Source organism: Panthera leo, chromosome C1 (genome assembly GCF_018350215.1).
Source record: "Panthera leo isolate Ple1 chromosome C1, P.leo_Ple1_pat1.1, whole genome shotgun sequence".
Classification (NCBI taxonomy): Eukaryota; Metazoa; Chordata; class Mammalia; order Carnivora; family Felidae; genus Panthera; species Panthera leo.
This window is the reverse complement of record NC_056686.1, coordinates 15,322,319-15,337,792: the sequence shown is the minus strand read 5'-3', so window position 1 is coordinate 15,337,792 and position 15,474 is coordinate 15,322,319. Positions and strand designations below refer to the sequence as shown.

Below are 15,474 nucleotides of genomic sequence, written 5' to 3'. Positions count from 1 at the left end.
GAACATTTTGAAGAAAATCATAAAGCCGTAACAAGAAAAATTAACAGTTATTTTAAGTCTTAAACTTTCGTCACATTTTAGCATCACTCATATCTCTTTTATTTAGCCTGTAAGCTTTTTGCCTCTAGTTAGTTCTCTGTGAATCCATTTTATTTCAGCATTGGGGTCAGTCAGGTTTTAAAGCTGTTTTACATAGACATAAGGAATTCTAAAGTTGGGTTACCAGGGAGTAGACTTTCTTCAGAGATTCTGACTGAGGGAATTCCAGGAAAAGCGAGTATCATTTGGAAACCACTTTCCTTTCTATCTGGAGAGACTTCTTTTTTTTTTTTTTTTTTTAAACGTTTATTTATTTTTGAGACAGGGAGAGACAGAGCATGAACAGGGGAGGGGCAGAGAGAGAGGGAGACACAGAATCTGAAACAGGCTCCAGGCTCTGAGCTGTCAGCATAGAGCCCGACGCGGGGCTTGAACTCACGGACCGTGAGATCATGACCTGAGCCGAAGTCAGACGCTTTAACCGACCAAGCCACCCAGGCGCCCCGAGAGTTCTTAACTGTGAGAGAAATCAGGGAATCTGAGACTTGGAAGGAGAAGATATCTAATTGAATGTTACAATTTCTTTGAATTATGGATGCAGGCAATATCTATCATTAGTTTTTATTTTTTAATATATTATAAAGAACATATATTACTATATCACAAACTTATCTTTATATTTTCATATATATATATATATTTCAATATAATTGGTTTTATCATAATCCTATATATTTTATGCATTTAAAGATATGATTCCAGTGTGCCTGGGTGGCTCAGTTAGTTAAGTGTTCGACTCTTGATTCTGGGTCAGGTTATGATCTCACCGTTTTGTGAGTTTGAGCCCTGCATTGGACTCTATGCATTGACTTGGGGAGAACCTGCTTGGGATTCTCTGTCTCCCTCTCTCTCTGCCCACGGCCCCCCCCCCCCCCCCCCCCCCCCGGCTCAAAATAAATAAATTTTTTAAAAATTAAAAAAAATATATGATTCTAGGGGCACTCGGGTGGCTCAGTCAGATAAGTGTCCATCTCTTGATTTTGGTTCAGGTCATGAACCCATGGTTTGTTAGATCAAGCCCTGCATTAGGCTCTGCAGTGACAGCATGAAACCTGCTTGGAATTCTCTCTCTCCCTCTCCCTCTCTACCTTCCCCCACTTGCATGTGCTCCCTCTCTCTCTCTCAAAATAATTGAATAAATATTTTAAAAATATGATTCTAGGAGAGGTCTGTAGTTTCTACTAGATTGTAAAAGCTTTCATGCCCCTCCCCCCCCCCCCCCCATTTGAGGACTTCACCTTAAGGAGAATGGATTCTTTCATATTCGATGACTATAAAATTTGCCCCCCATTCATGGAGGTTTGCCAAACTTTCAGTCAGTGCTAGTCTGGGTTAGATTGTGGTTGAGAGTAGCTGGCTGGGATTCATTGCTGGACATTGGAAAGGGGCCTGGGTAATGTAGTTTTATATCCATCATCATTGGCTAATGGGCAGTTTATTACCAGGAAAAAGTGGAAGAACGTAGTTTTTGTTTACATAGAAACATATGCTAATTATTTTTCTGTACAAGTTCATGATTATTGAACTATATTAGAAAATGAAAATGAGAAAAAAAAATGCTTGTAACGCTTTCTGTTCTGATCTTGGTGGAAGTCATTACACATCTTTTTAATAGGACATATATACCTGCGAGTATGTGTAAATGCATGGGTATTTCATATATACTCATATATGTAGACATAGATTGTAGGCTTAGATATACATATAGAAATATGCAAACATGTGACTTTACGTGTATATTTAGGTGTACTGTTTTAAAAACAAAAATGAGATGGGTTGCCTGAGTGGCTCACTTGGTTAAACATCCTACCCTTGGTTTTAGCTCAGGTCACGATCTCATTGTTTCACGAGTTCAAGGCCCACATTGGGCTTCTCACTGACAGTATGGAGCCTGCTTGGTATTCTCTGTCTTCTTCTCCCTCTGCCCCTCCCCCACTCACGCTGTCTGTGATTCTCTCAAAATAAATGAATAAACTTTAATACGAAATCCAAAATCCAAAAATAAAAAAAAAAAAAGATGAGAGTATACTCTATAAATAATTTGCCCCATTTTTGGTTCAGATTTGAGGTATAATTTACATAATGTAAAATTCACCTTGTAGTGTGCAGTTTTGTGAGTTTTGACGAACACAGAGAGACATGTAATCCCCACTACACTCAAGATACAGAACAGTTATTTCACTCCAGAAATCTCCTGTGTCCATTCTGTAGTCATCCACTTCCTCTTGCAATCATTTTTCTTTTTTTGTTTCTTTTACAAAATGTCCTAGAAGTGGCATTGTATTAAAACTAAACAATATTTAGTTTCAAATGTACCTTCTTGCATTTAGCATAATTTTGCCTTTAAGGTTTGGTTTTAGATTGTGCTTCAAGAATCTTTTGTCAAACTGATGGTAATAGTCATGCTTCCCCCCCCCCCCCCCCCAAGCATTTTATTGCTTCATTTTGAAATTTTAAGCCTTTAGTCAGTCTGGCACTTATTTTAGTATAAATTATGAGACAGTTCAGTTTTAAAAATTAACCAGTTCAGCTGTATTTATTAAGATTGAGTTACTAATATAAAGCTCTTACTAAATATTGATTTCCTCACAGGTAACACAAGTAGCAAGACAACCGGGACCCCCGACCCCTTCCCCTTATTCAGCACATGAAATAAACAAGGGGCACCCAAATCTTGCGGCAACGCCCCCGGGACATGCATCGTCCCCTGGACTCTCTCAAGTAAGATAAACTTCTTTATTTTTAAGGAAATTTCCATATAAAAGTAGTGTTTCTGTTTTTTTAAGGCAAACTTCTGAGCAGTAACATACAATGTTACTTGAAGAGTAATTTGTTTTAATATTTTTAGATATACCTCTCATTGTGGCTACTGACAGTTTTAATACAGTTTCATTATGGAGTCATTCAAAAGGAACTGTCAGTGATATTTAGTTTTCCTTTGTGTTGTTCAAGAAATTAGAGTATGATTCTAAAGTCCATTAAAAACCACACAAAGCACTTTTTTGCTTTTCAGTGTGCAATCTAGTCTTCCTTCTCTTTTTGATGTAGTGGTGATGGTTATTTTCTACTTAAAAAAAAATGTTGGGTGTTTTTACCTCTTGAGTAATTGTGGTGGGCTTCTTTGTTGGTTTTTGAGTTCATAAATAGGTTATTGGACTGTCTTAGGCTTAAAATTAGGTTGAACTATTAAATAGTGAACTCCATGGTGTATTTCCAATTAGCAGGTGCAGGGACATTGAAACACTGTTGTAAAAAGTCACTGTGGATCGCCCGCATTTTAAGCCATTTTTCAAGATCTTGATTAGCTTGTACCAGTCCACCATTACATGCTTGTTTTGGGCTCCTTATGGTGAAGAGCATGCTATAATTATGACGTGTCTTCGTGGAATGTGGAGAGGGTCAGGCCATTTGACCCATGCCATTTCAGACTGTCAGTGTTTATACATAACTGCCCCTTTTATTTAAAAAAAAAAAAAAATTTTTTTTTAACGTTTATTTATTTTTGAGACAGAGACAGAGCATGAATGGGGGAGGGGCAGAGAGAGAGAGGGAGACACAGAATCGGAAGCAGGCTCCAGGCTCTGAGCCATCAGCCCAGAGCCCCACGCGGGGCTCAAACTCACGGACCGTGAGATCGTGACCTGAGCTGAAGTCAGACGCTTAACCGACTGAGCCACCCGGGCGCCCCACAACCGCCCCTTTTAAAAATGAAAGCTTACAACATTATTTTCAGTTGTCACTTCCATATTTTAGGCCTTTAAAAAATTGTTTTTAGTTCATTTATTTTGAGAGAGAGAGAGCAGGAATGAGCATGAATGGGGAGGGGCAGAGAGAGAAAGAGACAATCTTAAGCACGCTCTGCACTGACAATACGGAACTCATACTCACAAACTGTGAGATCATGACCAGAGCTGAAACTAAGAGTCACATGCTTAACTGACTGAGCCACCCAGGCACCCCTACTTTAGGCCTTTTACACCCTATAGAATAAGAGAGATAAGGTATTACTTATTAAAAATAATGTTAAACGCTGGTGATTATTAGGGGCTATTTAATGTTCATTTAAAGACTCTAGAACAGGGGCACCTGGGTGGCTCAGTTAGTTAAGCATTTGACTTTGGCTCAGGTCACGATCTAGTGGTTTGTGGGTTCAAGCCCCTCATCAGGCTCTCTGCCTGACAGCTCAAAGCCTGCAGTCTGCTTCAGATTGTGTGTCTCCCTCTCTCCCTGCCCCTCCCCCACTCACACTTTCTCTCTGTCTCTGTCTCTCTCTCTCTTAAAAATAAATAAACATAAAAAAAATTTTTTTAAAGACTGCAGAACATTTGGAGAAGGAATCTATAACTTGCCAAACCATGATTGATATTTTAAGAAATATATACCTTAATTTGGACTTAGTACTATGCTTAAACTAAGTTTACATCATTCCTATTTAATTTTTAGTTTTAAAGCTAAAATTTGTCAAAATGAACTCTTAATTGTTTAAAATTAGGTTCTTGTGTTGGTTTTCATGGCACTGATGAGAACACTCACGCTGTTGATAATGGTATTTTAGTTGGAGTCTAACCAGGAGGGAAAAACCATTTGGTAATTTGAATGGGGAAGGTTTCATATAAAAGGTTATTCACGGGATACCTGTCTGGCTCAGTAAATAGAGCATGTGACTCTTGTTTGATTTTGAGGTTGTGGGTTCAAGCTCCATGTTGGGTGTAGAGATTACCTAATAAAAGAGAATTCAGTATAACGAATTGGAATGATGAGCGATTGGCTTATTAAAGAAAGAGAACTCTAGAAAATATACAAGTAGCAAATACAAGAAGCAGATGCTTCTCCTGGGTCTGAGACAGAATACAAATGGGAGAACCTCCTTCTCCAGGGCTGATAATGGAGAGTGCACGGCTGTGGCTTACCTAATAGTAGAGAGATCAGTGTAGTATTATACCAGTGGAATTTGCTAAAAATCCTACCTGTGGAACTTGCTGGAAATTCACCCCATGGGCTGTTGGGGAGTGCTGGATCCTCTAGTGCCAATCTCTTATAGCAAAGAAGTGCTGCAGTGTGCAGTGGCTAGAGGCTCCTTGTTATACCATCTCTGTTTATCCTAGATACTTCAGGTAACCATGGTTACGCTGGATCATAGGTCCCATGTGGTAGAGCAACTTGCATCACAACCTAAACTTGCTGCAGAGTCTTCTTTTGTTTGGTTCTTCACTCAAAATTGGAAATCCTCTAGGGGACTTTTTAGGAAGGTCAAAGTGTAGCACGTTCATACGTAGTATATGTTGTTTTTAAAATTCATAGAAGGCCAGCCAAGTCTTGTGTTTGTTTTTGCTTTTTTTTCCCCTTGGTAGTGTTAGGTAAGAGACTTCTCCCCCATCTTGGGTTGAGGTCCAGACCTTGTTGAATAGGGCATGATGTGACTCACTGAATGTTAGAGAAGTTGTTGTGGTGCCACATCGGTGGAATTTACTAGAAATCTACCCTCTGCAGTTTGCCACAATTCTTCCTTCTAGAGTACTCAGGGAAAGCTCTTCACAGGTAGGTTTCTTAGAGGAGGTATTTTGCTACAAAACTGCCTAAGAAAATAATAGAGGCAACTGTTGACCACCGGGTACTGCTGGCCGCTGCTCATTGCTGTAGAAGCCTGGCATTGAAGATGCTGTGCAGTCTAGGGCAACTGATCACTGGAGAAGCCAAGTGATTTGTAAGCCAGATAGGAACCAGGAATCAAAACTCTTTCCTTCTGCAGTATTTCTATAGGTCCCTCTATTGACAAAGCTTAACACTGTGTCAGCTGGAAGGGGAAAATATTTTAAAATTTTACAAATACATATTAAGGAACCCAGATCCATGTTGACTATATAGGCAAACAAGGTAAGTTTTGAGCCTCAGAGGAAAGTACTGATCACTGTAACATAAGGGGAAAACTTATTTTCAGTTTCTCATTCTTATTATTATAAGTTATGATTTGACCTGGGCAGTTGGCTGAAAGCACTTAAGTTTTCTGAAAGACCTTGCTGCTTGAAAATGCAAAGTTTGCATTTAAAAATAGTGATCTTGCTGTGGTCTCAGTTGTTGAGCCTACCATTGCCTTTGTGTGTGCCATTTATTGCCTTTAGAAGTCAGAGCACAAGAATCCTAGGAGAATGGTCACCAAGTATTATCTTGCTTTTCTTTGTGGTCTGTTTTGCTACCATAATTCCTAATTTGATGAAGGAACCCACTAAATCGCACCTGGTTCACAGTCCCCTTTTTCTCTTTCCTTTCAGACACAGGTAGACTTACATGGATTCATTTGCTTCCTAACAGTGTCTTAACATGTGTTGATAGAGTGAGGAAGTTTTTCTGAATTGGCATGCTTGGAAAATTGAGGATTTCTGTGGGAAACGTGGTCTCCTTAGGTTTAACAGTTGATATGTTCGTGGATCATAATGGAACTCATAGCCTTCAAAACAGAAGAAAAATGTATTACAGGCTTGGACTGTCAACAGAACTGGTTTCTGGGGCTTGGTCTTTCTCTTTCTGGTTACATGATGTCATTATATAGGTGAGAATTAGAGTCCTACCACCCTTTAAGAGAGTTGTTATGAAGATTATATAAAATCCTGCCTTAGAATAGGAGATGCTAATTACTTTCAGTAAGTGGCTTTTTATTATTTTCATGCCTGTCAGACTTGGTTCTCCTCAGGATTTATATGTGTGTGTGCAAGTGAATGAATGTCTAACTGCTCTAATTTAGCTATGTGACTGGTATTAGTGTGAAATTCAGAAGCTCTCCCCAAGAGTTTGAGATATTTTCCAAGTCTTTGCTTATCTCCTGCGTTGGCTTATCCATTCCAGGATAAGAGAAGAAGCCAACCTTGGTCATTTTCTGTTAGCAGTAATGTGGTTTATTCTTGTGCACAAATCAACTCAAGACTAGAATAAGGAAACTTTTTTGATGTTTCATTTATTTTTGAGAGAGAGAGAGAGAGAGCGCACACAAGAGCAAGAGCAATCTGGGGAGGGGCACATAGAGGGAGACACAGAATCCGAAGCAGGCTCCAGGCTCTGAGCCGTCAGCACAGAGCCCGATGCAGGGTTTGAACTCACAGACTGTGAGATCATGACCTGAGCTGAAGTCAGAAGCTCAACCGACTGAGCCACCCAGGCACCCCAAGGCACATGGCCTTTTTAATGAGTCTCCCCTTTCCTCTGTGAATTTTTTTTTTTTTCAAGTGATTGTGTTTGTGACTCAATGTTTTAACACAAAATGAACCTATTAGGGTCTAAATGAATGTAGCTAAGTTGAAGAAAAGTGAATTTCATAGCTTTAAAACATAAAAGAGAGAAATTGTAGAAAATTGCTCCCAGGCTGTTTCTTAAATCATCAGTGGCAACCTCTTCACCTGCTTCTTTGCCTTTGAGATAAGATTTTACGTATGTATGTGCATGTACGTGCACATGTGAAATTTAAGGTTTTATTTGTATTTTCTTTTGTTACATGACTTCTGAATCTTTCCACTCCTCTCCCCTCTGGTGATTTTGTTTAATCAAAGTAAAAAACTTTGGACTATTACACTATAAAAGACTAATAGTTAAAAAAATTTTTTTTTTCTTTTTTTTTAAGAGAGAGCGAGTGTGTGAACGGGGGAGGGAGAGATTGAAAGAGAGAATATCTTAAGCAGGCTCCATGCTTAGTGTGGAGCCTAATGCAAAGCTCCATCCCATAACCCTGGGATCATGACCTTAACCAAAATCAAGAGCTGGATGCTTAACCTACTAAGCCACCCAGGCACCCCAAAATGATGTTTTCAAAGTTCAGTCGATTTGACACAGTCTTTTAAGGTGTGGATTCTTTTCAGTTACCCTAAAATGGCAGCCCTTCAACAGTCACTAAATCCAGAATGCATTTATGAAGGAAATGGTCAGGAATTTGGAATTTAAAAAATATCTTTTGGGGCATATTTCAAAGTAAGTAGAAAAATACCCTCATCCAGCAGTCAGGAGACTTAAGAGTCTCAGCCCTGCCAGTATTATTTCCAAGTTTCACCCAGTGGAAGTTCTTTGTAATGCTCAGTTTTTCTCATTGTAAACAAGAGCTTCATATTAAATGAGAACTAAATTCCCTTTAAGATCTTCATAGGTTTTAGGGGCACCTGGGTGGCTCAGTCAAGTTGTTCGATTTCGGCTCAGGTCATGATCTCATGGTTCGTGAGTTCGGGCTTTACGTCAGGCTCTGTGCAGACGGCTCAGAGCCTGGAGCCTGCTTCAGATTCTGTGTCTCCCTCTCTCTCTGCCCTCCCCTGCTCATGCTCTGTTTCTCTGTCTCTCTCAAAAATAAACGTTAAAAAAAAATGTACAAAAAAAAAATGAGAACCACTTATTAAAAAAAAAGTCTTCATAAGTTTTAGAAACTAATTCAGAGGAGCCAATTCTTATTATGAAAATCTTTTGTATTGTGTATTTTTAAATTTAAAGTCAGGTAGACTTTTACACTGTTTTATTTTTTATCTTTGAAGAAAATATCAGGAGTTTGTTATTTGCATTATCTTAAGCAAAACAAAAATGTTTTCTACTTATTGCTTAATTGTAGTTAAACATTTGCTTCTTAACTCAGTTAATTTTTGTAGATTTGAGCTAAATTACAAAATAAGGAGACCAGGCTGGCACTGATTATCAGGTTCAACATCTAGGCCTTTTCGTTTTTTCTCTTGATGTCACTGTGTGACTCCTAAGCTATGTTCACAGTAATTAGTGAGAAGGCGTGGTCAGAATATTGCCCAAGAAGTGGAGTGATAAATGTGTTCTGCCTGCTTTTCCTGGAAATTTCTTTTGGCTCTTCTTTCTTCTGGGAGATCGACTCAGTCATGTTTTGTAGTGGACTGAGAATGGCGAAGGTGTATGGTCCACTGGTTCGAGTCTTCATTGTCTCTTGAAATTCTAAGCAAAGGACTTCTCCATTGAGGTATGGTGATTGGTCGTGCTGCTGCTGCTGCTTCTTTTTTTCATTTTGTTAAGTTTTAAATTTTAATTTCAGTATGGTTAACACAGTGTTTTATTAGTTTCAGGTGTACAGTGTAGTGATTCAGCAATTCTGTACATTGCTCAATGCTCATCATGGTAAGTGTACCATGATATTTCTTTTAAACACTACAGTTTTCGTGATTACTAAAGAGTGAGTTTTGAACAACTCTTCACTTTATCCAACTTCCAGACTTCAATTTCCTTTCAGAGGTCTTGTTTTATTACAGAAAATGTCTCATGTTGCTTTGCAGTTCTTGACCAATTATTTCAGGCTTTACAACTGCTTTTTCTTTATTATTAAGATAAATAATGATTTTATTTACTGCATGCAAGCTTTTATCTTTTTTTTATTTCTGTCATGAAGCAAATAAAATCTGATTTGATAGCTATGACAGCCTTGCTGATAACCAGGATAAAATAGAGAAAGCTGTGAAAATTTTTATCACATTTTGTTATTGAAATAAAGGAGTATTGAATTTTCATAAAAAAAGAAAGCAAAGCAAAATTTGTTGTGTTTTACTCCCTTTCTCCCATGGAACACATTGTGGCTATCTAAAGAAGTATTTTTTGAAATGAGTGGTGTTTTGAAGCTGTATTCCTGGCACATAGGGGGATTTGATGTGGGTTCAGAAATCTGCAGTACTGACTCTATTGAGGGGGCCCTCCTGGTGCCAAATTGTTTGGTTTTTTCCCCCTCCCGTTGGTTATATGTGTGCTTAAAATTGTATACCTTGTTGAAAACCTCATCGCATATTGTCTTTAAAACACTTTGTCAATTAACATGCCTTTACAGATGTCATTAGTATAAAAGTTACAAGGACCTATAAAATATCCACATCATTTATGTTTGTGGTTTCATCTGGTACATGCTAAATAATTGTGGTAAGCTTTTTTCTTCTAATTTTCTTCTAATTGTTGAGATTTATTTGAATATTGGCATACTTGATTAGAGAACTTCACCTGTTCTGTCATTTTTTTGTTTTTATTAATAAAACAGTTGCAACCATCTTTATAAGGCAGGAGTTCACCAAATATTTTCCTGTCAGGGGAATTTGATTTTTTTATGCAGTCTTGTAACTTACCATGAAACATGCCTAAAGTAATTTTTATATGCTTGATTATACTTTTCATTGCATAGAGAAAAATCCCAGTGATTTTCTTTCAAAGTTTCTTTGGTTAGTTATTTCTAAATGTTGCAGCAAGGATGATAGGTAAGTTGTAATTATTATTCAGACTTTTCTCACCCTAAACTCCCATATTGTAGATTCTGTTTGGCAGATATGTAAGATGAGAACTTGTATTTTGAAATATTAAAGTATAAAGAGTGAAAGTTTTAAAATCCTACATTAAGTCAACATTGTTTTAGAAAGCCAAAGAATTTTGAAAGAATCAATCTGTAAAAACTGGTTGTGATTTCATACACATTTCTTCTGTTGTCTTTGATATAGGCTCCAGTTTTGTTGATGATGTTCATTTTTATATAAACTTTGTTAGGGAGGAAAAAGTTTAGGATTCTCTCTTTACATGTAGAGTTGCTTCTCTGGATACATCTTGTGAGCCTCCACTGCTGTGGCGGGCTGCCGCCGCCGCCGCCTCCTCCTCCTCCTCCTCCTCCTCCTCTTCCTCCTCTTCTTATTTGAGGATAGTTGACACACAATGTTACAATAGTTTCAGATGTACAATATAGTGATTCAGCAACCCTGTACCTTATACCGTGCTCACAAGTGTAGCTACCATCTGTCACCATATAAGGCTATTACAGTACCACTCACTGCATTCTCTATGGTGCACCATTTATTCCTGTGACTTAATTCATTCCATAACTGGAAGCGTACCTGTATCTCCCTCCTACTCCTCTTCACCCATTTCCCCTGTTTGTCTACCCCCCCCTTCCCTTTGGCAACCATCAGTTTGTTCTTTGTATTTATAAGTCTGATTCTGCTTTTTCTTGATTTCTATGGCTACCACTCATCTGTTTTAATAGGTAGTGAATTCTCTCAGCATTTTCCTTGTAAGTTCACCCCTATGGAGTTTGACATTGCATTTGTTTCTCATGCTTTTAGAAGAGAGATTCACTTTATTGCCATCAATCTATTTTTTACCCAGCTGTGACATTCAGATTTTTTGGATTTTTATGGTTCTGAAATTGCAACTTCAACTCAGCTACAGAAATTAGCATATGCCAATAAATTTTGGAGTGGGAAATTGAACAAGTAAATTGTAAAGAAAGTCAGGAAGTGGAGCGGCCTGACAATTCAATCCAAAGTGCTTATGATATTTGCCCCAGAAATTCATATTCCATCTGTCTTAGTCTGCTTGGGCTGTTATAACAAAATACCAGAGACTGGGTGGCTTAAACGGTGACATTCATTTCTCATATTTCTGGATGCTGGGAAGTCCAAGATCGGGGTACTGTCTGCTTTGGTTCCTTATGAGGTCCTTCTTGGGTTGCAGAAGTCCACCTTCTTGTCATGTTCTATTCGTGGCAGAGAGGGAGAGACATGTAAGCTCTCTGGTGTCTCTTGTAAAGGCACTACTCCTACTCCCATCAGGAGGCTCCACATCCCCATGACCTTATGTAAACCTAATTGTCTCTCAAAGGCCCTGTCTCCAAATATTACCATATTGGGGTATAGGGTTTCAATATATGAATTTTAGGGGATGAGTAAGGGAGATGCTCAACTCTATCCATGGCACTATTTGTGTGATTCAGAGAGCTTTGGGGGAAGTGGGCAGATAGGACTACAGGAGAAAGGTCAGCAGAAGGGGTAAGTACCATAGAGATATAGAGTATTGTCCTGAGTTTAATCATACAGATGGGTACATGGTGTTTATACATGATTAATGGCAGGGGAGAAGTTCAATTTGCAAGCAATGGAAAAAGCGAGAGAAGCTTAGGTGACCCTTGAATGACACAGGTTTGAACTGTGTATAGGTAGACCTTTTTTTTTTTTTTTTTTTTTTTTATAAATACGGCGTAGTACTATATATGTATTTTCCTTACAATTTTCTTTTCTCTAGCTTACTGTATTATTATTATTTTAGAGAATGCAAGCAGAGGGAGAGAGAGAATCTTAAGCAGGCTCCTTACTGAGCCAAATTTGTTCAACCAAATGAGCCACCCAGGCACCCCTCTATCTTACTTTATTCTAAGAATACAGTATAATACATATAACATACAAAATACATGTTTATCCAACGTATATGTCATTGGTGAGGCTTCTGGTCAACAGTAGGCTGTTAGTGGTTAAGTTTTCAGGGAATCAAAAGTTGTATGTAGATTTTCAACTGTGAGGGAAGGTCAGTGCCCCTAATCCCTGAGTTCTTCAAGGGTCAACTGTATTTGTTTTGTCAAGGATCAGATTAAATTCATTTGAAGTGTTTTGCTAACTACAAAGTAAGCTAGCATCTTTATAGAACTAAAAATTGTGAATTTCAATGACTCAACAGTCAAAAAGCAGACAACACATGTAGTGTAGCTTTGCAGTAATTTTAAATTCTGTCAATGAAGGGCACCTGGGTTACTCAGTCATTTGAGTGTCTGACTCTTGATTTTGGTCATGATCCCAGGGTCGTGGGATAGAACCCTGCATTGCACTCCATGTTAAGCATGGAGCATGCTTGGGATTCTATCTCTTTCCCTCTGCCTGTCTTTTCCACTCGAGTGCATACCCTCTCTCTCTAAGATAAAATAAAATTAAAAAAAATACAGTCAATGAATAGTGAAGGAAAGGTTAAGTTACAGTTAAAGCAAGTAGAATCAAGTAACTATGAACAATGAATATATATTGATATATGAAATGACTCCTAAAAATAAAATGTCATAATTTACTTACCAAAGTAACACGTTTTTTCCTCAGTGCATAAATTTATTTACTATTTCTTTTTCTCACGTGTCCACTCACGCTGAAAGTTAGCTGAGAGGAAGAGATAAATCTGATTTTAAACTTAAAAAAAATTTTTTTTAATGTTTATTTAGTTTTGAGAGAGAGATAAAGCATGAACAGGGGAGGAACAGAGAGAGAGAGGGAGACACAGAATCCAAAGCAGGCTCTAGGTTCTGAGCTGTCAGCACAGAGCCCAATGCCGGGCTCGAACTTACAAACTACAAGATCATGACCTGAGTTGAAGTTGGATGCTCAAACGACTGAGCCACCCAGGTGCCCCTGATTTCAAACTTTTTTTTTTAATTTTTTTTTTTTTTTTTAATGTTTATTTCTGAGACAGAGAGACACAGAGCATGAGTTGGGGAGGGGCAGAGAGAGAGGGAGACACAGAATCAGAAGCAGGCTCCAGGCTCCAAGCTGTCAGCATAACAGAGCCCGATGCGGGGATTGAACTCACAAACTGTGACACCATGACCTGAGCCGAAGCTGGTTGCTCAACCGACTGAGCCACCCAGGTGCCCCTCAAACTTTTTTTAAACAAAGATTTTAAGCAAACTTTAAAGCTGCTTGTTTATTTATGTATATATGTATATACCTACATGTGTAAGTAATCTCTATATCCAACGTGGGGCTCAAACTCATGACGCTGACATCAGGAATCACATACTCCTCCTACTGAGCCAGCCAGGCATCCCTGATTTTAAACTTTTTATCAGTTGATGTACCCTTATTATTATCATTATTATTATTATTATGAATCATAAACTCTCAAACTATCTGAATTCTCCCTTTCTTATAGGGTATATTTTCTGTTTGCCCAGCATGTTGTTTCATAGGCACCTAAGTAGGTGATATATAGAAAAAAAAATATGTTGGCAATCCTTTGTTATACTTCACAGACAAAATTTCTTTAGTTTCCTGCCAGTGATACTCTACTTTCACATACTGCACTGTATTATTATGTTTTTAAAGTTTATTTATGTATTTTGAGAGAGAGGGAGAGAGGGCGAGGGTGAGCACGAATGAGGGAGGGGCAGAGAGCGAGAATACCATACAGGTTCTACACTGGCAGTACAGAGCCAGATGCAGGGCTTGAACCCACAAACTGTGAGATAATGATCTGAGCCAAAATTCAAGAGTCAGACGTCTAACTGATTGAGGCACCCAAGTGCCCCCTCAATTCCTACTCTTGATCACCATTAAAATGCCTACCTTCTTTTACAGTTTATTTCCTAAATTTAGACCTGCCTGTTTAGTACAGTTAACAACACAACAACCGAAATAGTTTAGCAGTACAGCTGTTAATGTTTTGTCAGGGGAAAGAAAACAGTTGTACTAAGTATTTCAAATAGAGGGGATTTAATACATCGATTTCGTATGCCAGCTGATTGATTGTCAAGAGGATGCTGAGGCAATCCGGAGATTAATAACCACAGGAAGCAACGAACATCCCTAATGCTGAAGAAATGAGAGAGAAGTGGTGGTGTTGCCAGACCTAGGAACTTGGAGGAAGGGTCTTTTGGGACTGTTGCTTACACTTCTGAGAAGGGAGTTTGGTCCTTGGATAACAGAAACTAGGTACGAGAACTAGATGAGGCTGAGGCCGGTACTTCGAGTATCAAGTGTGCATACTGCTGCTGGCATTCTAATGGCTTTGAGAGGCTCTGATCTGAATGGAGCTGGTGTCTGGAGCCATGGAGGTAAAAGCAGCTTCCTACTTAGAGGGTAGGTTAGTGGTGAAAGACAATAGGTAAGTAACTGGCACATACAATGGTAAAAGGATATATAATTTCCTTACTAATAAAGAATAAGATGGAACCAGTAAACTCCAAGGATGCTTTTTTTTTTTTTTGAAGGGGAGAGAGAGAGAGAGAGAGAGAGAGAAAGAAAGAGAGAGTGAGTGGGGGAGGGACAGAGAAAGAGGGGGAGAGAGAGAATCCCAAGCAGTCTCCGCACTTGTCAGCGCAGAGCCCAACGCAGGGCTCAAATCCATGAACCAAACTGTGAGATGATGACTTGAGCTAACGCCGTCAGGAGTTGGACACTCAACCAACTGAGCCACCCAGGTGCCCTTAAACCCCAGCGAATTTAGTAAATGTATGAAAGATGATAATGCCAAGTAAATGTGATAACATAGTAGGACTGTGAAATATGTTAGTCACTATATAATAATAATGAAGTTAAATTCCTCTATTAAACAGTGATTCAGATTGGTCAAAAACCAAAATTTAGGTATATGCATTTAAACATGATGCAGAAAGATTGAAAACAAATGTATGGAACCATTAATAGGAAAATGCTAATGAAAGGAACACAGACTTAAGCGACCTTTACAAGTCAACATAGAATTCAAGGCCAAAAACTGTGGGAGAGAAATAATTCCTATAGTGCAAGATTCAATTTCTAGAAGATGTAACATCATGAACTCTTATTTTCTTAATTTGTTGAGAATATAAGGCAAATGTAAAATGAAATGATCAGA

General features: G+C 38.5%; 1 protein-coding gene across 17 annotated transcripts in view; it reads left to right on the top strand.

The window, feature by feature from the left end:
• The window catches only part of EIF4G3 (eukaryotic translation initiation factor 4 gamma 3), a 313,590-nt gene that overhangs the window by 110,214 nt on the left and 187,902 nt on the right, over nucleotides 1-15,474 (top strand). For 15 of the 17 annotated variants that reach the window (XR_006206249.1, XM_042952623.1, XM_042952618.1 and 12 more), the window contains one exon: nucleotides 2,692-2,820. The exons of 1 other annotated variant lie outside the window; for it this stretch is intronic. Coding sequence is in view for 12 of the 16 variants with exons in the window: in XM_042952607.1 (XP_042808541.1) it covers nucleotides 2,692-2,820 (129 nt within the window). In the remaining 4 variants the exon portion in view is untranslated. Of the gene's footprint in view, nucleotides 1-2,691; nucleotides 2,821-5,425; nucleotides 5,638-15,474 lie in introns of those variants that run through there. One more of the 17 variants, XM_042952617.1, reaches the window with a different exon arrangement.